The 24,855-nt window shown below is 41.1% G+C and overlaps 6 protein-coding genes across 12 annotated transcripts in view; 3 read left to right on the top strand and 3 right to left on the bottom strand.

Annotated features, from left to right (window-relative positions):
• Positions 1-662: 662 nt before the first annotated feature.
• Positions 663-2,134, bottom strand: LOC139988533 (microtubule-associated serine/threonine-protein kinase 3-like). Its single transcript, XM_072006094.2, is given in 7 exon segments — positions 663-724; positions 799-987; positions 1,062-1,289; positions 1,364-1,591; positions 1,668-1,738; positions 1,799-1,971; positions 2,050-2,134. Coding segments are annotated over 7 exon segments (960 nt in total). The 5' UTR covers positions 2,107-2,134; the 3' UTR covers positions 663-710.
• On the bottom strand, positions 2,095-4,270 carry LOC141445719 (microtubule-associated serine/threonine-protein kinase 2-like). 7 transcript variants are annotated; one of them, XM_074111800.1, is made up of 7 exons: positions 4,024-4,270; positions 3,670-3,956; positions 3,323-3,549; positions 3,163-3,242; positions 2,962-3,064; positions 2,482-2,563; positions 2,105-2,191 (listed from the first exon to the last, which is right to left on the bottom strand). In XM_074111800.1, the coding sequence occupies exons 3-7, from the start codon at positions 3,498-3,500 to the stop codon at positions 2,149-2,151; spliced, it is 486 nt and encodes a 161-aa protein (XP_073967901.1). In that variant the 5' UTR covers positions 3,501-3,549; positions 3,670-3,956; positions 4,024-4,270; the 3' UTR covers positions 2,105-2,148. The 7 variants fall into 7 exon arrangements, with proteins under 7 accessions (XP_071862198.1, XP_071862200.1, XP_073967901.1 ...); XM_074111799.1 differs by having other exon boundaries at positions 3,670-3,888; XM_074111801.1 differs by having other exon boundaries at positions 3,670-4,023; positions 4,201-4,245.
• Positions 4,271-5,069: 799 nt separating this feature from the next.
• On the top strand, positions 5,070-6,079 carry LOC141445788 (uncharacterized). Its single transcript, XM_074111816.1, has 2 exons — positions 5,070-5,291; positions 5,352-6,079. The coding sequence occupies exons 1-2, from the start codon at positions 5,070-5,072 to the stop codon at positions 5,601-5,603; spliced, it is 474 nt and encodes a 157-aa protein (XP_073967917.1). The 3' UTR covers positions 5,604-6,079.
• LOC139988532 (nuclear RNA export factor 1) lies at positions 6,029-11,742 on the bottom strand. Its single transcript, XM_072006093.1, has 11 exons — positions 11,646-11,742; positions 11,396-11,477; positions 11,001-11,314; positions 10,838-10,924; positions 10,498-10,744; positions 10,228-10,421; positions 10,029-10,141; positions 9,671-9,707; positions 9,348-9,580; positions 9,091-9,277; positions 6,029-9,011 (listed from the first exon to the last, which is right to left on the bottom strand). Exons 2-11 carry the CDS (start codon positions 11,472-11,474, stop codon positions 8,577-8,579), a joined length of 1,926 nt encoding a protein of 641 aa, XP_071862194.1. The 5' UTR covers positions 11,475-11,477; positions 11,646-11,742; the 3' UTR covers positions 6,029-8,576.
• Positions 11,743-12,567: 825 nt separating this feature from the next.
• Positions 12,568-13,824, top strand: Bka (FCF1 rRNA-processing protein Bka). Its single transcript, XM_072004813.1, has 5 exons — positions 12,568-12,724; positions 12,879-12,961; positions 13,046-13,117; positions 13,194-13,503; positions 13,586-13,824. Exons 1-5 carry the CDS (start codon positions 12,722-12,724, stop codon positions 13,727-13,729), a joined length of 612 nt encoding a protein of 203 aa, XP_071860914.1. The 5' UTR covers positions 12,568-12,721; the 3' UTR covers positions 13,730-13,824.
• A 4,510-nt stretch (positions 13,825-18,334) lies between these two features.
• Ft (cadherin-related tumor suppressor fat) overlaps positions 18,335-24,855 on the top strand; it is a 65,448-nt gene continuing 58,927 nt past the window's right edge. Inside the window, exon 1 of the mRNA XM_072004778.1 lies at positions 18,335-24,309. Within this exon, the coding sequence (XP_071860879.1) occupies positions 18,949-24,309 (5,361 nt within the window). The 5' untranslated portion in view covers positions 18,335-18,948. The remainder of the gene's footprint in view (positions 24,310-24,855) is intronic.

The raw sequence follows: 24,855 nt of genomic DNA, 5'->3' as shown, positions 1-24,855 counted from the left end.
CTTGGCTAACGCACTCCACCAGTGTTGAACGACCTCTAGGACTCAGGGTTGAAGCAACCCTGTTATTATACCCTTTGTTTCTAGCTGAATCTCAACATCCGGCCAATCATCCTCATCTGGTCATTGAATATCGTCTAGGCGTAATTATTTTTTATATATTATCAAGTACCTCTCAAATATTTTTTTTATATGTTATATCAATATTTACCGTTAATAGTACGAGCAAACGATTCTCCCGGATGTATTTTAACGAAGAGCAAAAATACACGCTTCACGAAGTGTCTCGCTCACGGCGCTTGGCTAACGCACTCCACCAGTGTTGAACGACCTCTAGGACTCAGGGTTGAAGCAACCCTGTTATTATACCCTTTGTTTCTAGCTGAATCTCAACATCCGGCCAATCATCCTCATCTGGTCATTGAATATCGTCTAGGCGTAATTATTTTTTATATATTATCAAGTACCTCTCAAATATTTTTTTTATATGTTATATCAATATTTACCGTTAATAGTACGAGCAAACGATTCTCCCGGATGTATTTTAACGAAGAGCAAAAATACACGCTTCACGAAGTGTCTCGCTCACGGCGCTTGGCTAACGCACTCCACCAGTGTTGAACGACCTCTAGGACTCAGGGTTGAAGCAACCCTGTTATTATACCCTTTGTTTCTAGCTGAATCTCAACATCCGGCCAATCATCCTCATCTGGTCATTGGATATCGTCTAGGCGTAATTATTATTTTTATATTATTAAGTACCTCTCAAATATTTTTTTTATATCTTATATCAATATTTACCGTTAATAGTATGGGCAAACGATTCTTCCGGATGTACTTTAACAAAGAGCAATAAACCGGAAACAATATAGCGGGTTTGAGATATTTTTCGAGACTGTGGAGAATAGATGGAGAACGATCCGAACAAAGGGGAGTCATCGTTGTCATCAGTATCGCCGCTTATATCGTGGTTACGTCAATCCATACGAGCTAAAGTAGTGCAGATTTGTTAATTTTTAATATTAATACGGGTATAGGAATTATATCGCATGTGTTATACGTACTATCAAAGTAGCTTGTATCTTCGTCATTGATTAATCGAGGTACGAATTCAGCCTTTTATCTGAGTAAACTATTCCAATTTACTCCATAAAAATATCGGTGCTCTTTTACTTCATGAGATCCACCAGTGCCTAAACGATCTCTAGGACTTTGTTGAAGCAACGCTGTTATAATATCTTTTGCTTCTGGCTGAACAGGCCAATCATCCTCATCTGGCTAATCGACATCATCTAGGCGTAATTATTTTGTTTATATTATTAAGTACTTCTCAAATATTTTTTTTATATCTTATATCAATATTTACCGTTAACAGTATGAGCACACAATTCTTCCGGAGTATCACCAAAAAATGGTACACAGCCAATTAGAAATTCGTACAATATAATGCCCATTGACCACCAATCAACAAGTTTACCATATCCCTGCCGTAATATAACTTCAGGGGTGATGTATTCAGGTATGCCGAATACTTGTTTATCAGAAAATTGTCTCGTATCCCTATCTATGTATCCTTCGTAAAGATTTGTCGCCACTGAAAACGAAGAAAGAACTTTGTTCGACGATCATTAAGGTATATTTCACGAACATCGATCTTTTGTATCACTTACAGGACATAAGACCCATTTTACTGAGACCAAAGTCAGTAAGCTTAATGTGACCAAGGGCAGTAATAAGTAAACTAAAAAAGAAGCAATATATGAAATAGTGAATGGATTAATAACATGCTTTTCTTACGTACTTGTCAGGTTTCAAATCTCGATGAACAATACCGTAACTGTGCAAATATTCAACAGCTAAAACGGTTTCTGCGAAATAAAATCTTGCCATGTCCGGTGGCAATGGACTGATATTTTTTAAAAAATTAGCGCAATCTCCACCCTCTACATATTCCATTACTAAGCACAAGTGCTTCTGTAATCAAATGTTTGTTAACGGTTATTATTTAAATTTTATATATATAAATATAATTTTATATATATGTATACTCACTTTTGTCTCGAAGCTGCAGTACATAGAAACTACAAATGGATTGTCTGTAAAGCTCATTATATCTCTCTCAGAGATACTAGATGGTAAGCTAGCAATTGATCATCGTCTGTCATCTCCAGTTCCTGTGGTACCTCTACCAATTCTTAAATATTATATGCATTTAAGTATGAAAACTTAACTTTACAATAGATGATACATGCTATTTAATAATGCTAACATATACAAAAAAGCCAACCACTTGTTAACAAGAAATCTTACAGCCGTATTCTCAGTTTTTTATGAAAGATTTCACACCCTAGTTTCCGCATCAACATTTGTTTTCTTTACTATTAATAATGTATTAAAGATATAATGCTGACAATGACGCCACCTACTTATATAGGTAAACAGATCAGATTTAGACAAGACTAAAAGTAGTTACGAAATAGATACCTTTTAATTGGAGCAAAAGCAAAATGTCGACTGGATGACATCCTGGTACTCTCTAGAGGACTGCCTACAATCGGGACAAATGCTATATCAGGAAACAAACAATAAAAAAGAAATTAGTTTTCTATGATAATTGAATTGTAAAAATAATATAAAATACACGCTTCTAAGTAATTAACAAGTAATTTGTTTTTAAGGACATATTTTTAAAGGCAAAAGTTAAAGTTTCTAAATCTAACTGCATAGACTGCAAATTGCGTTACGATTTTTTAACCAAGGATGTATGTATTTATGATGTATATATGTATGTAAATATATGTATTTAAAAATCTTGGGTAAGGGTATGCCAGAATGCTTATATAACATTCTCATAAAATACATAACACTCATAAATAATTTGTACATAAACAATATATAGAATATCATTGAAGAATCATTTGAATAATCAGAAGCAGAGCATTAAAAAATAAAATTTCATATCACCTGATAATGGTGAATGACAACGTGGTAAAGTTGGAGACGTTGTTGCAATAAAAGATTTACGATGAGCTGCTTTAGCAGCATGCCGGGGAATGTTAAAATCACGCTAAAACAGACAATATGCATATTATATATTTGGCTTATGCGATAATTATTAATAGTCTGTGTATTTATATTTAACATTTAATTGTAAATGTCACTAACCACGTGAACGGATAACGAAGGCGCAGACTTCCCAATTGCAGAATTCCTCATTCGAACCAGATTTGACAATTCTCCACTAACTGCAGATATTAAATTAAATGTCAAGAACTATAAAGAAATAAATAGACAAATAAATGAAATATGATAATTCTTTATTAACCAGGTCGAACTGGAGCTTCCTTGCTCTCTACTTTTGGTGGAATTGGACGTTTTTGCACTTCTGCTTCAGTGCTGCAAGCAGATTCTTCGCTTTCAGCTTGATCAAACACGAGTACACTGGCAGAATTGCCATAAGAACGAAGACAAGCTCTGCTTGGTCTATTCCTGTTCTGATCCATGTCTTTTCTTTTTTTTTCTATTTCTTTTACCCTCAATTATTTATGTTACCTAAAATTATATCAGTCTTTTAACAACTTTTCATCTTTTTTATTATTTTGGAAGAAACATTGACATTAGTAAAGAATTAAAGAAGAAAATCGAAGAAGAAAATAAAAGGTAAATATATACCTGATTCAATTCGTCTTATTCAGACGAAAGCAAAACAAAGCGATAGGTAAGTCCGATAAACAAAACTGTCGAAAAATTCACAATCCATTCTTTCTCGTGAAAGTTCGATCGACGTCAAGACTGACAGTTCAAAATCGGTCGAACGTACCAGTCGAGGAACCGTTTGTGTGTCCGTACTTTTGATGGCTTAAAATGCCGTCTCAGACACAGTCCTTTCTTCTGTTGGTGTTGTTGCATGAAAATTCATGACATATAAGAAGACAGGAAATAAATTATGCTCTGGTCGACTGAAAAAGGAATCGTAGAGGCGGTTCGAATAATCGAACGGGGAGACCTGTTTTAAATAAGATGTACCTGTAGATGAAGTACAGAGAAACGTTAACCCGATGGAAGGGCAGAACCAGGGATATAGAAGATTCGGCGAGAGAAACAAGGGAAGAAAACACACAACACTAAGCACACATAATGCATACGAAGAGAGCAGAAAGAAGATAAGTAGTCCCGAGTCTAGACTCGCATTTTTCTTCTCACCGTAGAAATTAATTACGAAACGCGGACCGACCATGGGTTCTGACTCATGATGGCCGTATACACATGTACGTACTCGCCACACATATACGTACTCGCCACACATATATACATACATCATACAATGCATGCGCCTGCATTTACACACGGACGCACGCGCAAATACCGGCGCATGAAAACGCGCTCAAATTCAAATACACGCATCCTTGGCCGCTAGCTGCACCGAGAATCAACACCGAATCCTTTATAGCAGACGTACGAGTACGTGATTTCTGCTTCGTTTACTGTATCGGTATATTGTTCTTAGAAATTTCACCGTTTTCATATTCAATATTCAATCGAATTCCTTTCTAATTTGTATCTCCATAAATTAATTCCTGTCCGGTTTATTTTCAAGAATGATCAGTATATATGCATATATACGTCATATGCATTTTAGTCTCATTTGTGAATTTTTCGTTTTATTTTCATAGTAATGCTCGCACGAGTTTCTTAAATATTCTTATTCTAACCGAACCGACTTGTTTTCGTTTTGTTCTTTTGAAATTGATTACTGAAAGAGCAGACTAATATGTACCTTAAAATAACGTTGGTCATTTACATATATATTGTTCGAAAGTTGAAATAAAAGTTGATTATAAATAAACATAAACAATTATGCAATTTTCCAATTATTTGTGAAAAAATAATTTACTAGTTATCTCTAAAGAATGGTTTAAGATTGAAAGACATAAATAAAGTATACGTATAATTGTCTTTTTCAACTTTTTCAGCATTTTCAACATTTTCTATACAAAGTGATTTTAAGATATTTTACATTTGCAGAGATATATTGTGTATTGTACGTTAAGAAACGAGAAAATTTATTGAGTATGGATGTAGTATATTTAAATGAAACGATGTCCATAGAGTTGTCGTTTCTTGACAATTTATCTCAGTTTGATATGCCCTTTATACCGACAAATTTATTTTTATGGTTAGTATGCAACGATATACATTTACAGGATACAGCGTTGAATCTGGATACTTCTTCAAAAAAGATCAATTACTCTTGGTTAGTAGGGCTCCCATATATATACATGTACAAACCTCAAGTAAGAATTTATAGACTCTCTTTCTTGTAAGTATAAATTGTCGATGAAATATGTTTTTAGCTATACATATCAGGAGAACTTTTTGAATGCTCTTCCGAGAGTATTTTAATGGATAGTCAACTAGGTGAAGTTCAAGAGGAATCATTTTTAGATAAATTTGATATACACAAAAGAAACGTAGAGGCTTCAGCCGTATACCTAACTAACGTGAAGAATGTTCAAACTCTCAAGCCAACTTTAGGAATAAAAGAACCATTGCCATTTACATTTTATTACATATTTTCTAAGTATTTATATCTATATATTATCTGAATTAATTTAAAAATGATTAAAAATAGTTCCACGGTAGAAGTTATGACAATGTTTTATTACACTCCAAAAATGGAAAAGCTACATCTATGGATTATTATTGTTTCTGTTTTGGTCGGACTGTTATTATTATGCATTTGTGTCGCAATTTTAAACATGGTAAGATATCTTTTTATTGAACGTGATTATAACATGTTTTATTTAATAACATTTTTCAGTTAGGTTTCTTTAAACGGAAAGGAAAACAGAACTTAACGAAACAAGAAATTGATAAGGTAAGTATTCTATGGCATCCTATGATTTTAGAAGTAAAAATTAATTAACTTTTTATTCCCAAGTGATAGAAAGCGAGATCTCGGCGGTGATTGAGCCTGAAAATACGTAATATTTCGTGGACGGGAAATATTTAAAAAACATCAAACACCACATTTATTCTGTAAAAACCAAATTTTATTTAACAAATTTCTAATTTTTATTTACATTATATTTATTGCATCCGATGAAAAACGCCTATATATTATGTATACAAATATCTACCTTTATTAATTATAAGTTATGTATTTCCATTTTATATGTTATGTTCAAATATCTTAATTTGACAACTATACATAATGTAAAAATTTATCTTAAACATATACATTAATCAGTTATTTACATATTTTGTTTAATTAAAGATAAAGCTACAAACGCAATGGTTCGCAATGGAATATCAATTATATTCCCTACTGAATCAATCAATCTATTACTACATATGTAATGTATATGATAATAAAAATATCTTTTTCACATTTTTTGTATTTTCCTGTTTCCTTTTCTTCATTTTCTCTTGTTTCTTTTTACCTTTTTTTGAATGACATTCTTTCTATATAGCAAAACGAAAAACATTTGATTACAACTAGTAGTACATTGGAACAAATATTTTTCCCAAAGAACTCGCAATACTGCTACAAATATTCTGTCATTTTAATAAGATCTGTACAGAATATGAGCATAAATTATACTTTCGGTAATACATCAATCATGCTTATTTTATACAATTGTAATAATAATTCTATGTCGTAGAATAATTCTTTTAAACAAACTGCGTTATATCGAATACATTTTGTTCCATTCTTTAGTTTCGTTGTCATACATTCTGATCAGTTCCGTGTGCCAGTATGATTTACTATGTCTTTCAAAGAGACACAAAATTGAGAGCCGGTTATAGCTCCTGTCTGATCGACATCAATACAGCACGAAACTTTCTGTGGGTTCAGTTCACAGGAGTAACTGATACGGTCGAGTGCAGTTCAGCCTTTTCGATATTCATGTCGTTTCTTAACATTGCACAAATATTGTGTGACTGTTTGTCGTAGCACATTTTGTTGCACATCAACAAGCTTCGACAAGAAAGTAGATCAAACTTCTTTGTTAGAATCTCAGCTGATCCATCAGAACTATTGTTTTTCGTTCTTTCATCAGCGTCCTCCTTCCTCTTCGTCACAAAGGCGACTCGACCATTTTCAGAAATGAATAAATTGAATAGGTTACATATCGCGAGGGCTAATTCATCTTCATCCTCTGGATATGTGTAACATAATAGAGCGATATCGTTTTATTAAACGCACGTTCTTTATGGATACCATAGAATAATTTATGCTCACGAACTGTAGCTAATCTTTGGATTTGCAGATTTAACCGAAACATATAATGATGGATATAGACATTAACAATGAATCTATATATAAATTTGCGCAATTTCCGAAAGGTATAAAATTAACACGATATTTCAATTCCTAACAACTGATACAAATATTTCAAGCTGGTTGATTCGTATTTCTTTAATTATCGATGTTAAATTCTTTTGCTAGAATTACTTTATCACAATAACATTAATATCAAACTAATGAAAGAAATTCGCTATAGAGAGAATAGATTTTTTTCACGCTATGTGATGGCTGTTTTCATTACTTAAATGTTCATAAAATTATGTAACATATTTGTTATAAATACAAACAACCAGCATGATATGAAGTGAGATGTGATATAATATTTCTAAGATTATACATTCATGATATTGTAGCCTTATTAAATTTAATGTAAACTAATCTGTATCAAATACATAATGATGCTCATTTCATTTGAGACAGTTTAATCAAAGAAAGGCACAAATAATTATATAGTATTATAAAATTGTCTATTTACAAACGTTAGAGTACTATCGCACACGTATTCTAGGATGGAACAAACGTATCAAATATAGATTACTTGAATCATAATATAAAATGCACATCATTATATACATACGAAATATGATTCGTAATTGAACTAGCAGTGCGAAAAATCTAAGTATTATTTGTGTTTCTCATAATGAACACAATGCTCATGTTCGATATAATTCCAAAAGTGAATTACAATTGTATGTTGTAAATAATTATAAGAAATTAAAATCTGAAGTTTGGAATATCGTATCACTGTACGAAACTTCAGACATACAAAAATGAAAGTCAAAATCAATTGTATCGCACACTAGTATTAACATCCCCTGAAATTTTTTAAAACTAAAATCATGGCTAAATTTTAACTTACGAAAGACAACTACTCTTGAAATAAAAATAATATACATCTTGTATTCTTTAATGATAAAAGCATTATGCATTTCATTGACATAAAAAGAATATTGCTGTTAAATACATTACTTTGTGGAAAAAATTATTGGCCGTTTTCAGTATTTTACAACAATCTTCTTTTTATTCGCTATAAAAATAATAAACGCATAAGACTTTAAGCAGTAATTTCTTATAACTATAAAGTAAGAAAAAAAATTAACTCCCTATTTTTAAAGAGAAAAGAAAAAGAACTAATATCTAGGAAAACTGCACCTTTACACTGATTACAATACAAATGTATCATGTACTGTAAAGATACATGCAGCAGAAAAGAATAATGAATAAAATTGAAGTTTTTCTAAGTCTTACTTCTTCATGTATTATATTCCTATTTATTAAATGCTTCCGCTGGTACTTGTCCACGTTTGTAAAATTCTTGAAACGCTGAAAGTGCATTGTCATAATTCCATGATACTTCTTCTAAACACTTTAAACTCCATTGCAAGTTCATGTTTGTTTGTTGGCTGAGCGTCACCGTCATTTGTTGTTTTACGTCTTCGGGTAACTGAACCGTTAATGATTTTGCATTGTCGCTAATCGAAGAAGTCTGTGATCCTGAATTTGCTATTTGCGCTTGTTGTTCACTACTCAATTGTTTTACTTGTGTGTCTTTCGGTTGACTGATATGTAGTTGTTCATTTCGAATACAGTAACCATTTCCTTCCGGTACTATTATAAAGGTTCGATTAAAGTATCGAATAGGCTGTTCTTTCTTGTCAATCTCTCTGTACAGTCCAGTAACTGTAATCAACATCATTCCTTCCTAGAAACATAAAGCTGCTGTATAACATAACGAATAGATTGCGCATTTCATTTTTGTTTACAAAGAAATAAGATCTTACTGTAATCAGGTTGATGTCCATTGTGAATGTATTCAGACAGTGGGAAGTTCGTGGCATTTCGGAAATAAATGAAACTACGGGCAAACGACCATGTTTTAATAACTTCTGCCTTCTGTTTGTATCGTTTGTTCTGTACAGGTTTCTATTGTCCGTTACGTAAATGTCTTCCATTTCTAATCCACTTGCTCTGCAATATTCCGTTTATTAGTAAAATATATGTCGTTTATTTCTGAGTTAATTTGTATGCAGAAACTTACTTGTTACTATAGTGAAGAGGATAAAACACGGTCATGCTAAAACACGCATCTTCGACATACGCATCTAGCAATGGTTGGCGATTCTCACTATCAAATATGAGAAAGTATTGCTGTAGAAATTGACTAGCAATTTCTTGTGCTTTTGCATTTGCAACAAACATCCTCTGAGAAGGGGGTATTTTGTTTCCTAGCACCACATCGAATAAGATTGGCTTTGGGAGATCCATACCATCCTTATAAAATATTTTAAGTAGTTTAATTATAATAATTCTATATTTTATGAAGCATAGTGATTGATAATAAGATTATCGTTTATTACATACCAGTCGAAGGAGTTTGGGGAACCTCTTCCGCACGTCACTGTTGTCAGGAAAGAAAAGCCAGAAGCCCGGAAGCTCCACGTTAATCGTAATAACAGAAATATTTACCTTATTAATGAAAAGTTTAATGTAATGGAACAAATACATAAATAATTTGGAATTTTCAAGAACTACTTATTACTTCATTTCATACAACTTAAAAATATGATAGATATTCTAATAAATTAATAGGTTGATATTTTTAGTATATATATTGTTAATTGTTGGTAATAATTAAAATTTGTAAACAGTGTCAATTCAACCCAAATCTGGAGGACCCCATCATCGTGGAAAGAAAGATAGTGTTGAAATAATACATTACCTAATGTAGTCCTTTTGTCGAGATTTATACTTGTTGCATATAGGGTTCCCTGCCAATTTAAGCTCCTCCAATTTCAGATCTTTGATAATATCCAATTGATTAATATCTTTTATCTACAAAACGTTAATTATATATTGAATCAATTACTGTAATATAAACGATAAAATGCTCCTAGCTTGTATCAGCTTAAATTACGTACCCTGTTATCTCCAATATACAATATCTTCAACTTTAAAAATTTTCTATTCAGAATATTTAAATTTTGGATTGTCTGCAACTTATTTCCATCCAAATTTAATGCCTCTAAACCTGGTATGTATTCTGATACAATGTCCAACACTACTTTTAATATTGCAGGTTGGAATAGCGCACAAAAGTAGTCGGAAACAAGATCTATAACAATCAAAATTACTACAATATTCCGTACAAAGAAATTTTTGTTTAAAACATTACTTTAAATTTTTCTAACCTGGATCTCTGTGGAACCTTGACAAGTCTAGTGCATTTGTAGCATGCATAAATCGTTTAGCCATGGCTTGTTTCAATCTTTCTTTCAGTTTGTCATCAATTTCACATTGAGGAAACGGTGATTTTGAGACTCTTACTAATAATTTGTATCCATCAGTAGTTGTAATTTTACGATCACAGTCAAGTAACGCAACTGCTATTTTTGCCTCATCTACGTAAAAATTGGCTTCATTTCCGAAAACCCGATACTGTTGAGAAATTTTTACATTTAGCACAGAGTTAACACTTCGTAATTATTTTATTTGTAATTATATAATGTAATTGAAATGTTTCATATTTACCATTATTGGAAGAAAAGTTTCTGGTGCTATATAACTAAGAAGATTATTTATTATATAATCTTTATCGTATTTCTGTCCATATGGTATCTGTAATCAAAAATGATTTTTATGACTAAAACTAAAACTAAATTGAACATTAAAATTTATGTCCTGATATACTTACAGAAATTTTATACCAATTAGTTTCTCCCATAGGAAATCTCTTAGATCTAGGAACCAAACTAGTCCGATATCTTCTATGTGGCACAGGACTATTTCTTCCACGTTGCGTCCTTCTATTTCTTCCTGTCATAATAACTTGCCTATTATTATTATTATTATTAGAACTTGTTGCCATTTGTACATCTTCATCTAAGCATGCTAATGCCAGACTTCTAGGCACATCCCTTGTTGGTCTTGCTTGTGTTTTGAACGATACTCTAGGCCTATTTCCAAGATATGAACCTCTGTCGTTCCTGGGTACACGGTCATCGTGCCCTGTTTAAAGCAAAAAATTAATGTAGATTATTATAGACCAATTTCAACTAAGTTTATCACGAGTAATGACGAAAAATATACCAAAATAGTGTTTATCGTCAAAATTTCCACATCTTCCACCTCGGCCAGCCCATTGCGGTTTATTTGCTTTTTTCGGCATCTTCTACAAATTACACAACACAAAAGATCACAAACAAAGTGCAACGATCATTGCAAATTTCGATAGCTATAGGAACATTAAGACACAAATAATCCTTTTGTGTACTTAATCAAATTATATATATTATATCTATAGCAACAACAATGATAATATATTAATAAAAATGCTAACATTTCCACGTATTTTCCTCTGTACTTTAACAAAGAGCAAAAATACACGCTTCACGAAGTGTCCTGCACACGACGCTTGATTAACACAAAGAGGAAACAATATGGCGGGTTAGCAAGGAAGCTGGCTTAAATTACTTCCGATCAATGAAAAAAAGCGCGCGAAAATACAAAATATTAAAATTTAAGAATATCTTGTGCATCTGTTCAAATTACAGTTATGAATTACGATGAAAAGATAATTGTCATGTAGTATGTAATTGTAGTACAATGTAGTATGTAATCTACATTAATAGGTAAAGGAATCAGTTAATTTTTCTTGAATTTATAACTATCTCGTTTATCGCTATTCGAGTTCGTTCTGTGGCTGCCCGGGAAGTCGGAGAATTTCCGATTGGTTCAATTAAAATTGAATGGTTTGATGAAACTGACAAGTCGCCTAGAAATGAACAAAAACTTGAACGAAATAACCTTTGAAACAAATAATTATATTTTAATAATTTAATTACAACTTGAGAAAACTTTGAACTATAACAATGTTTGCGCTTTTAGGAAATACATCTAAACTGAGTTCAGCGTTACAATTCTCCCTTATTTTTCAATCGTTTTTTTCTCTACTTATATATATGAATTATACAATTAAAGAAAAAAGCATTTTATTTACGATCCAATATAAATTTGTGTAATATTTCTGTAATAAAAATTGATTTTATTGAAGTTTATCATATAGCAAAGCGAGTGATTTATGTCTTAGCAATGTTTTATTTTATGGTAATAAAGGTAAATATGCAAATTGGCGAATGATCATAATTATAGTTGATAAATAATTTTAACATTTGATTGATAAATTTGTTATTAAATTCTGTTTGTTCGATATTAAGGTATATAATACTATCAGGTTCATATTTTAGGTTGGCATGGGTAATAGATAATTAAACAGAAAATACTAGTGTTGGTAGTTCTGAACAGTTTCTGTACGTGATTTATAACGCAGTATATAATTTCAGATGAAAAATTAGATTATCGATATATTAATTTTTATTGTAAACATTATAGAGTATTGAATATTAAACATAAAAAATGGTAAATAACATTTTATTTATAAAATATTACATTTCTTATAAAATATATTAAATGCGTATTTAGGTTATGTTTCTAAATTTTGATATTGCAATAATTTTGTTTAACTTATGCCCCAAAACATAAAATTATTTTTCAACTTATTTGAAATGTATAGGGAAAAAATAAGAGGACGCGAAGAGTTGTTATGCAAAGATTTGCACTAATGAAAAGAATGATAAGCCTGACAGATTCAAGAATGTAAGTCAATTTTATTATCAGCCACAAAGTAAAAAAGTGTTACTATGTAGAACCACGTACACAATGCATATTTACAATTTGTAGAAAACCAGAGCTTCGTGCACCATCAAAAAAAGTTAAAAAAGAAAATCCAACTGAAATTAAAATAACAGAAGCGTAAGTATTGTCGTATGTGTTGTAATATTTTTATAATATTAGATTATAAAATTATATCATTATGATGTTATTATAGTCCCCAGCAGTCCTCCGCGTTATTTTTCCAGTATAACACACAACTAGGTCCTCCTTATCATATTTTGGTAGATACAAATTTTATAAATTTCTCTATTAAAAATAAATTAGATATCATAGAAAATATGATGGAATGCCTTTATGCTAAATGCATTCCATATATAACGGATTGTGTATTGGGTGAAATGGAGAAATTGGGTCAAAAGTATAAAATAGCTTTAAAGATTATGAAAGATCCTAGATTCGAAAGGTTAAACTGTATGCACAAAGGCACGTATGCGGATGACTGTATCGTCAATAGAGTAACTCAAGTGAGTATAATTTGTTCCAAAATCAAAAGTCTACCTAACAGTACTTATAATTTATAATACTTATAATACTGCAATTTTTTAGCATAAATGCTACATTGTGGCAACTAATGACAAAGATCTAAAGAGGAGAATACGAAAAATACCTGGTGTACCTATAATGTACGTTGCTCAGCATAGGTACACCATAGAAAGAATGCCGGATGCGTATGGAGCACCTAGAAAATAAACACACTTTTCTTATTGTATAAATTTATGCAATAAAGCTTGTACATCTTACTCTCTAATAATCTTCATCGATGAATAAATCTTTGACGAAACGATTTTTTTATATACAAAAGAAATTTCTTCCCTGGTTTTCTTCATTGTTTTTTTCTCTTCCATTTGAAGGTAGTCCAGAAGCAACCGACAATCGACACATTTTGTGCGGTTGTCCAACGGTCGAAGATAAACAGAAGAGAACGTGTTACAGTTATTGTTCGGTGAAACAATGAAGCTGTTGCATGTAACGCCCACGTGACACACCGCAACTCGATAGAATTTTACTGTTTTGTGAATGATGCTGCTCCGTATATGGTAGCAACGCGAAATAATGTTAGACAAGTGGGCGCAAAAGACCATTTCGAGTGAAGAACGATCTGCGGTAAATTTATACGGGCGTGACTCGCAAAATAAGTTGTTAAGAAGTTTGCAACGATCCACTTTCGCACTCGACCAAGATATCGCGATTCGGTAAAGACCGTGTTGGCGATCGTTACGCTTACCTACGCGGAAAGCGATCAGATTTCTGGTCGAACCGTAGCTTTCTCGACGAATAACGATCCATCGTGTACCATTGCGGATCTACCAATAAGATGTACGAAGTACGCTTTGGTGGATGCGCGTTACCGCGATCAAGTGATCTACCTTGTACAATTATATTGGTAAATCGGCCTACAGGAAAGTACGTTCTCTACGTGTGTTCGGAAGTTGAGATACCAAGTTGAGATACTTGCAAGATAAGAATACCTAATATACCGTTTGTTGAGGGCCGCGGATGATTTAACGTCGAACGGAAGATTTCAAGAATAACAGCGATTATTTCGCTTTCTATTAAATTTATCACGTTCATTTATGGGAAGCGTGTCGCGGATAAATCACCCTTTGTACCGAGATTAGTTATTCCTACCGCGAGTCATCTTGGCTGACTTTTCATGGTTATTACTACTTGTTTACCGCGTCTTCTACTTCCATTCAAAACTCGCATCCAATTAATCAAAGTTACGTTCGAGAAAATCGTTTTTAACGTTGCAGTTCTTCTCACACTAACGCGATCGCGATACGGTTCGAGCGACCAGATGAATTGTAAAACTGGTCGTATCACACAGAGCTCGTATCGTATCGTCTGGATAAATGTCAGGATCTTTTGTCGTCTTTCGGATCGTAACCTTTCGAATATCATGGACCAACAAATGGCATATGCATGCACGTTGTCGTACCGCTGAACATCGGATATCAAGCACGCGGGTACCGGCGGCATCCTGCCGCACCCTCTTTCACGACAAATGCTTGTCGTTAACCTTTGCCAATCAGGAAGTTGATATAAAACCGACACGTTGTCGAGCGTCACTTTATAAAAATCAAGTAAAAGATCAATTTCCGACGGATAGCTTCCGTTCGAAACGCCTCGACCAGATTCATTTGGATAAAAAGATCCTTAAAACGTTCAAGTCGAAACTGTTGGCAGGCAAAGCTTCGAGACTCCTAATTTTCCATGGCATTCCATCCCGCGCGCGTAGTAGGTATGTGCATACTTTCCGTTCTTGCTAGATAACGATTTCTCAAACGTTCCTCGGACCGTCCGCACACGGGTTTAATCTTATCCACGCGACGTTGTGTTCAAGATTCTACGTTACGTCGTGAAAAAAAGGAAGAGGAGAGAGAAAAAAAGAGAGGAAGAAAGGAAGGAAGCGGCGGTGGGCGCATACGCGTAAATCGGGTTAGCTATCGATACGGTAATCGGCACATACGGTCGGTAGAGGGAGGAGGAGTCGGTGGTGTCCATATAGCGGCCGGTACCCAGTAAACTAGATTAAAGGAAAACAGCGAAGAGAATCTAGTCGCGCGTGTAGCTCGCGCGGCCGTGCTCTCGATCGAGAGAAAAAAGAAGACGGAAGAGAGCCGAGAGGGAAGAGAGGTGGAAAGTTCGAGCGAAGCGTTCGATCGTGGTAACGGATTAGTTATAAAAGTGGCTACAGGGCCGCGGATATATATCTACGGCATCGTGGTTCTAGACCTCTCGTTCCACCGCCTCTCTTCCTCGCCACCCCACACCCTTGTCAACCTAACCGCCTCTTTCTCTCTCTTGTCCTCTCCTCTTCGTTCTTCTGCTACCCCTCCTCCCCCGCGCATTATTCATCTCGGTCGTCCTTTCCTCGTCCCTCCGATACGACGCAAGTCTCGTCCTCGTCCCTCGGCTAGCTCCATCTCCGTTTCACGGGCAGCCGGTCTCTTTCCCTGGTTCGCCCGTAAGCGGTCCTCGTTGCGAACGCTTCTCAGCGGCGGCCATCTTGCATACCTGAGCCTCCGCATTGCTCGTTCCTCGAGGGCAAAAGGGAGAATATCTCAGCGCGAGACGACGCTGGGATGCGCGAGGATAGAGTCGAAGGTGGGAGGATAACGGCCGCGGGGACAGAGACGGGGAACGAGGGCGCTATGAGGGGCCCGGCCACCTTCCGCAGCAGAATGGAGGGGCAAGGAAAAGACACGTAGGGCCCAGGGTGGGAGGGAACGTGCACGCCGGTGGTGGAACTAGCATGTCCCAAGTGGAGAGAGAAAGCACGACCGACGAACCTCGCATCAGACGAAGAAGAAACAATGTAAGATGGAGACACTACCGGAACGGACAAAGATGGGACGAATCAAAGAGCCTAGATGGAGGAGGATAGAGGCAGAAGGGCCGAGAGAAGGAAAACCGCGAATGTTTCTCTAGACGAAGAGGGAAAACGCTATCGATGCCTGGTTAGACAAAGATGGTCTGAGTTCCAGAGAGATAAGGATGGAAACCGGTGTCTCGGAAAAGGAGGGTTCGCGAATGCTTTACTAGACGAAGAGGAAAAGCAACACCGATCGCTAGAGGGAAGGAGTTAGAGAAGGAGGGTAAGAGAGAGAGAAAGAGGGGGGAGGGAGAAAATGCGATGTAGATAGGTTGCCTGAGAAAATCGGAGAGAAAAGAAAGAGCATGCGGGCCCAGATGAGGCTTTTCTAAATACGTCTGAGAAAGAAGGTTGTATCGAAGAGCAGTGGCAGGAAGTGTATGTGTGTGTGGGGGGGGGGGGAGGGGACGAAAAAACAGAGATAAGCCGAGAGTACAGGAGACCAAAAGGGATAGAACGTGTCGAGCTTGGAATAAGACGATGGATCAAAGAAGTTTGTACAAAGTCGAAACGGGAGGAAAGATATTGATAAAAGGGTGGCAAAGGAAGTGGAAGCGAGAGAGGAACACCGACAAAGAGCGTTGGCGCGTGGAAGAGAGAGGAAACGCGAAAGACGGTGGCCGAAGAGAGAAAGAGAAGGCCGAAGGTTTCTTCGAAGAAAGAGAAAAAGTGATATCGATGGAAGGTGTGCGAGCGCGCGGCAAAGGAGCGGGGAGTGTAAACGGTGAGAGAGGAGAAACGGAGAAGGAAAGAGAGGGGAACGAAGGAAGAGCGAGAGAAACGGATGCATACATCGGGCCCGATGGATCGGAGAGGGACGGCGTCAGCAAGCTCGAAGAATGCTTCTCCTGGCAGCGGCGAGGTTCTGGGACCGTCTCGGTTCAGTCGAGTCAGGTCAGTCCTCGGGAAGGTGATATTCTTCGTCGTCGTACGTTCACAGGGCCTTACGTCGTCGCGTTTACGGCCCACGTTACTCCTTCTTTTCGCTCCTTTCGTGTACGTGTGCGCGTGTCTTTCTTTTTTACCCTTTCGTTTCGTTTCTCTTCTTCGTCTTTCGGTTATCTTCCCCCTGTAAGTTTCGCTGGTCGCGCACACTCGCGTCTTTTCGCCTCTAGCTCTCGCGTCTCTCGCTGTTTACCCCTTGATCTTTTTCACCCCGCTCCCCCCGTGAAACCAACGTTTCGCGAACGTGGACGCACGGGAGAAGCACGGTCGCGTGCGCGAGTGCGAAACTCATCGCGACACAAACTGCGACTCTGATACGACGACGTTCGAGTTTCCACGAGCAAGTGTCCGCCAACCGCCGGTTGGTCGATGGATGGTCCGATCATAACGTGTAACGTTCGAAGAACGATCTCGTTACGACGTTGCACGTCGTACTGAGCAAAAGCGCACCGTGTCGTGCCGCCGGAAGACCATCGTCATCCACGAGTCAGTGGTTATCGTTCACCAACGACGTGTTTGTTTTGTGCCGTTAGTGGTGGATGTGCTGCTGGCAATCAACTTTGGATGTTTGACTGTGCGAAGCAAAGGCTCGATATCGGAAAGTGATTCGATCTCTGATCCCATCCGCACGTGACACGGCAACTTTGAGAAAGTGTCGTGTCGAGAGGAAAAGCCGATACAGAAGAGGGTGAAAAGCGGTGGGAACCGCGGAAAGCGGAAAGATCGCGCGTGTCGGTGTATCGAGTGACACGGAGGAACGCGAGGGAGCAGCGACCGCGAACGTGGTCGGAAACCGTGGCGGCGTCGCGCGAAAAATCCTGATCCGACAACGTTCCGCCACCGAACCACCTTACCCTGTTTACCGTGCGCGTATCACAGGGTGGATCGTTCAGATTTCGGAGAGGATCGAAAAGTTGGTGGTAGTGGTGGAGGTGGTGGTGGTGGTGGTGGTGGTGGTAGTAGTAGTAGTAGTAGTGGTGGTGGTGATCGGTGGAAGGTGGAAAAGTATCGAGGATCGGAGGCGTGCAGCATCCGCAGACGCGTTTCGCGAGGCGCGGCTCTGCGGGTCAGTGCCCCCTCTGTCGGCTCGAGTCTCTCGTGTTCACTTGACTTTCCGCGGCAACGAGCAAAAAGGAGCGAATAAAAAAGAAAACGCCCACACCTTCGAGGCATCCTTAATCCGATTTCGAGCCGAGCCCGGTTAGAACGTAGCCCGGTTTCGAACGAAGAAGCCGAGAGAAGCTGAGAGACACGGACCTACGAACACGGATGAGCAAACGGATAGAAAGAAGGAAAGAAACGAATACACACAGAGAAAGATCGAAAGCATGGAATCCGTTAGCGATCGAAGCAACTGGTCGGCCGCTCGTTGACTCTCGGATCGTTTGGCCTCGTGGTTCGGTCGTGCCATGTCGAGCGTGCCAGCATCGACTACGTGAAGAAAACGTACAAGAGGGAAGATGAACGTGCGGCCGACGATGAGGAAAAAGAACGAGAGGTAGTATCAAAGGAGCAGCGATACTTTTATGTCGTCGAAGAGGAGAGGAATTTAGGTAAGGAAGGGGGCGCGTTCGAAGGGACAGAAGAGATGATCATTCGAAGTTCGATGGTCCTAGCCCTGGTCCTGGCACTGTTGTCGGTGGACCAAAATGGCGGCCAACCGAACGGCCAGGAGAGACACGCGTCCGATTATTTTTCACGCAAACTACCTCAAAGGGTGACGCGACTGGTGCCACGACGGTCACCGATGTTACCACAGGACAGCGCGGCCGCGATGGGCCTGGCGATGCAGAGCAGAGCGGTCGATACCAGGGTTCAACTGGAGGTCAGAGAAGGCGAGCCGAAGGGGACCCTGGTAGGCCTGATACCGGTCAAGCCTGGCTTTACCTACAGGTTCAACGAGCCGCCGCAGGAATTCGTGCTGGATGCCGAAACCGGCAAGATCAGAACGGCCAAAGTCCTCGACAGGGAAGCGTTGAGCAGCGATAGGTTCGACCTGGTCGTGTTGTCCAGCCAGCCGACCTATCCGATCGAAGTGAGGATCCTCGTGCTGGATATCAACGACAACGATCCGGAATTTCCGGAGTCGAGTATAGCCGTGAGTTTCTCGGAATCGGCGGTGGTGGGGACGAAATTGTTGCTGGATGCTGCCACGGATAAGGATACGCTGGAGAACGGCGTGGTCGACGATTACTTCATCGTGAATGGGAACACCGATGGGAAATTTCGTTTGGAAGTGACCGGTAATCCGACCGGTGAAACGTCCTATCTGCATTTGGAAACGACGGGAAAATTGGATCGAGAACAGGTAGAATTTTATTCGTTGAACGTTTGCGCGAGGGACAGAGGCCGACCACCGAGGTTGGGTTATCTTCTGGTAAACGTGACCGTGTTGGACGTGAACGATAATCCTCCGATATTCCAACAGAGCGACTACGTGGTCGCTCTGAACGAGAGTGCCCCGGTAGGAACCAAAGTGTTGACGGTTCGCGCGACGGACAAAGATTCCGAGGACAATTCCAAGCTGACGTATTATTTACCGGATACCGAGAGACAATTCACGATAGACCCGGAAACAGGCACCATAACGACGGTGGAGCCTCTGGATTGTCCGCAACAGAGTTGTACGATCGCGGCGCGTCTAGGAGACGGTTGTCCAAAGAGCTGCGTCATAACGGTCTTTGCTCGAGATCACGGCTCGCCGAGGCAGGATGGCCGGACCTACGTAACGGTGAATCTATTGGACGCGAACGATCACGATCCTGAAATAAAGTTCAGCTATTTCCCATCTACGCCGGGGTTCGCCACCGTCGACGAGAACGCCGCCAAGGATTCGATCGTGGCCGCAGTCGCGGTTATCGACAACGACGAGGGTCTGAACGGCGAGACCACCGTGGAAATTCGTGCTGGCAACGAATTGGGCCACTTCAGACTGGACAATACTCCTAGTTTCGATATAGTTCGCGTGAACGGTCGACTGGACCGCGAGGAAATACCGAAATACAATCTGACCGTGGTGGCGACCGATAAAGGCACGCCGCCGCGATCGGCAACCGCCTACCTCGTGATCCACGTGAACGACGTTAACGACCACGAACCGGTCTTTCAACAGAGCGAATATTCCGCGGTGCTGTCGGAACTTTCGCCTACCGGCAGCTTCGTGGCTAGCATCTCCGCGACGGACGCCGATTCCGGATTGAACGCGAGAATTTATTACGATTTCGACTCGGGCAACGAGCAAGGTTGGTTCGCGATCGATCAGGACACCGGTCTGGTCACCACCGTGGCGACCCTCGACAGGGAGGTGCAAGGAAGCATAGAGTTGCACGTGTCCGCCAGAGACGGTGGTCCGAATCCCAAGTACGCTTCCACTCACCTCAAGGTTACGATTCTCGACGAGAACGACGAGGCGCCTAGATTCTCGCAAAACGTGGTTCGCGTCACGTTGTCGGAGAATACCCCGCCGCAGAGTCTCGTGGCCACGTTAACGGCGGTCGACAACGACCAAGGAACGAACGGTAGCGTCGCGTACAGCTTTCACTCGAGCGTGTCCAGGGATTATCCGAAAACGTTCGCCCTCGACGGACTGACCGGCCAATTGACCACGAAGGTGAACTTGGATCGCGAGACCACCGCCGAATATCAGATTCTGGTAATCGCCAAGGACCAAGGTACTCCGCCGCAATCGTCCACGGCGACGGTGATATTGACTCTAGAGGACGTCAACGACAATTCGCCGGTGTTTTATCCGTGGAGGTACCTAATGCCCATACCGGAGGACGCTCCGCCAGGAACATCGGTGGGCAAAGTGACGGCGACCGATGCCGATGCTCGGGAGAACGCTCAGGTCAGATACTCGCTGGAATCCGGTGGCGAGGGACTCTTTACAGTCGACGAGAGAACCGGCGAGATCACTCTTCAGGGTTCGTTGAGGGCGGCTCACAAGACCCTCTACGAATTGAACATATCGGCCAAAGACACCGGGGACAGAGTGGCTGGCAGAAACGCTCTGGTTGAGATCATTCGCGAGGAAGACTTGGAACACCTGGAGTTCGACACTTACAACGGTTACGAGTTCAGGATAGCCGAGGACAGGGGAGAATGCGGCGCGATGTCGAACGTGTTCGCTCGAGACGCGGGCACCGTACAGATTACGCAATACGACAGCTCCAAGATCTCGTATGCCATCGTGTTCGGCGATCCGAAGGGTAACTTTAAGATAGACGAGAGTACCGGCACGATCAGTACTTCCGGGTGTTTAGATCGGGAGCAGGTGGCTTACTACAGTTTGCAATTATCGGCCAGAGCCGGACTCGCTTACGGGCAAACGTCCGTAAACATCACGGTGCTGGACATTAACGACAACCCGCCGAGATTTCCCAAGGGTGAGATCGGCGACGAGGTGCTTCTGAAGGAAAACGCGGCCGTAGGACAAGAGGTGTGCCTGGCTCGCGCCAGGGATCGCGATGCCAGCGCCAACGCGAGGATCGTCTATTCGTTGACTCACAATCCCGGAGGACAGTTCAGAGTCGCGGAAAATTCTGGCATTATTTATCTGGACAAGCCGATACGAGCTGCGCCGGGAACGGTACTACACCTGGAGGTAACCGCCACGGATTCCGGAAATCAGCCGTTATCCGCTCAGCATCAAGTCAGGGTAACCATCGAAGACGTGAACGACCATACGCCGGTGTTCAAGCTGACCAGCTACGAGACGTCGCTACCGGAGTCCACACCGGTCAACGATAGATTTTTCTCCCTGACCGCTATCGACGTCGATCTCGGAGCTAACGGCCGGGTGTTGTACAGCATAACCGACGGAAATACCGAGGATCGGTTCGGAATATTCCCGGACGGCCAGTTATACGTGAAGAACGTTCTTGATCGCGAGGAGCTGGACTATTACGCGCTCGAGGTAACGGCCACCGATCAAGGTAGCCCGTCTAGAAGCTCGGTAGTACCGGTGGTCGTTCACATAATCGACGAAAATGACAACGCGCCGGAATTCACCAATTCGAGCTTCGTCCTCCACCTACGCGAGAACGAGCCACCGGACACGTTCGTCGGGAAATTATTGGCAACCGATCGAGACGTGGGTCGCAACGCCGACCTCGTCTTCTCCCTTCCAGCTAGTCAACAGGACTTCACCGTCGATCCCAGAAACGGTTTCATCAAGTCTCTTCGAGTGTTCGACAGGGAGCTGCTGGTAACCAATACCGGTAGCAGCTACATCACCTTGGAGGCTACCGTCACCGACAACGGAGTCAATCGACTTCGCGATCGAGTCAAGGTCGTCATCTACATCACCGACGTCAACGACAATATCCCTCAGTTTCAGAGGTTACCGTACAGGGTACAGGTAAACGAGGGTGCCGCGATCGGCACGCAACTGTTACGAGTGTATACCACGGATGCCGACGAAGGATTGAACGGGGATGTGTTTTACTCTCTGGAGGATGGAAATCAACACGGCCGATTTGCCATAGACGAGGCGACCGGACAGATCTCTCTGACGAAGGAGTTGGACCGCGAGACTACGGACGCGTACGTGTTGACTGTAGTGGCGCACGACGCCGGCTTGGAAACTCGCCTGTCCTCGAGCACGACCGTTCACATCGAAGTGCTCGACGAGAACGATAACGTGCCCCTGTTCGTCGACGATAAATCAAGCATCTCCGTTCTCGAAACGACACCGACCAACACGGAACTACTTAGGTTCAAAGCCACGGATAACGATCTGGGACCGAACAGCGAGCTAGCCTTCGCCATATCCGCTGGCAACAGGAGGGACACCTTTTACATCGATCCTCTGACAGGGACGTTGTACTTGAGAAAGCCGCTGGATTATGAGGAGCTGGAAAAGTATACGCTGAACGTGACCTGCAGCGACGGCGGTCATCCGAGGTTGAGCTCCGTTACCACGTTGATCGTCGAGGTTATCGATGCCAACGACAATCCGCCGGTGTTCCCCAACACCGCGATAGCCAGACAAATTAGAGAGGGAATTCTGGTGCACACGCCGATAGTAACCATCACGGCGGAGGATCCCGACTCGAACGAGAACGGAGTGGTCACGTACTCTATCGCTAGTCAAGATCCGGAGGATCAGGTTCGAAGATTCGGTATAAATCCATCCACCGGTGTCATACACACCCTGTTGCCGATCGATCGCGAGGAAGTCGACACCTACAAGTTGGTGGTCGTGGCGACCGATAGCGCTCAACCAGCTAGCGCCAGGCTGTCCGCGGAAAAATTGGTCATCGTCATCGTCGAGGACATCAACGACAACGCGCCGATCTTTGTCAGCATGTCCGCCGTCGTGTTACCGCTCAAAGGAAATTACTATCAGTACCAAAAGGAGATTACGGTTACTCAGCTGGTCGCCAGAGATCTGGACTCGAGCACCAACGGTTTGGTCACTTACGAATTACTTAGATCGAGCATCAACTATCCGGACATGTTTCGAATTCATCGAAACACGGGCCACCTGACGATAAGACTGCCGCGATCCCTGAAGAGCAGCTTCGAGCGGGTCTCCAAGTATCAAGTAGGGATCCGCGCTACGGACGAGGCCGTTCAGGCGGAACGAAGATCCACGGAGACCTATTTGACCCTGATAGTGCCCGGGGAAGATGGGGACGATCAACCAATATGGGAGCACCGTGGCCAGATCGAGGGCAGCGTGTACGAGAACGAGCCGATCGGCACAAGCATTTTGAGAGTGAGTGCTCGCAGTCGTAGATCGAATATCGATCTCGAATACTACGTGACGAACGTGACTGCTGGTAGCGGCGGTCCGCAGGTCGACAGATTGTTCGACGTCGACACGAAGACAGGTATATTGTCGACGGCTGCCGCGCTGGACAGGGAAACAGGAATCCAGTGGTACGAGGTGGAGCTGTACGCCATCGGTGTTGGTGGTACCAGGCCCAGTACGACGTCCACCAAAGTAAGTTCACGTCTTTGATTGATCATCCCGGAGATATTAATGATCCGGTGCGTTCTGAAAGTCATTCGCCGCTTTTTGTCGAGCAGATTCGTCTTTCCCCTCGTGTAGCTTTCTTTCTCCCTTTCTCCGGGGTAGAGAACCGCGAGCCCACGATTCTAGCTCGTTCCTTTTTGCGTTTCGTCTTGCTTCACGCGGCGCGCACGTCGACGTGCTAAAAATTCCATCCGGTGCTCGCTCGAAACGATCCGTCCTGAGGAAGCGAGCGATAGCGACGACAGTAATGTGCGGTTTAACACGCGCACAGTTTCCCTCTCGATTTGGAGGGAGGCGGTAGTCGAAGAGAAAAACCGAAAGAAAGAGATAATCGTGAGAAACACGGGGATGCGATCGACGCGCAGCCAACCGTCCTGCAAGCTTGTTTATCACCGGCGGCTCGTTCATCACCGGTTAAACGCGACTGCATGGATTTATTAATCCACCGTCAGGGCGCGTTACGCGTACAGGCTTCTCGTCTTACGACACGATAGACACGGCGATTCGTCTGCT

The sequence above is a fragment of the Bombus fervidus genome, chromosome 6, assembly GCF_041682495.2.
Source record: "Bombus fervidus isolate BK054 chromosome 6, iyBomFerv1, whole genome shotgun sequence".
NCBI lineage: Eukaryota > Metazoa > Arthropoda > Insecta > Hymenoptera > Apidae > Bombus > Bombus fervidus.
The sequence above is the reverse complement of the archived record's forward strand: the minus strand, read 5'-3'. Positions and strand labels throughout refer to the sequence as shown.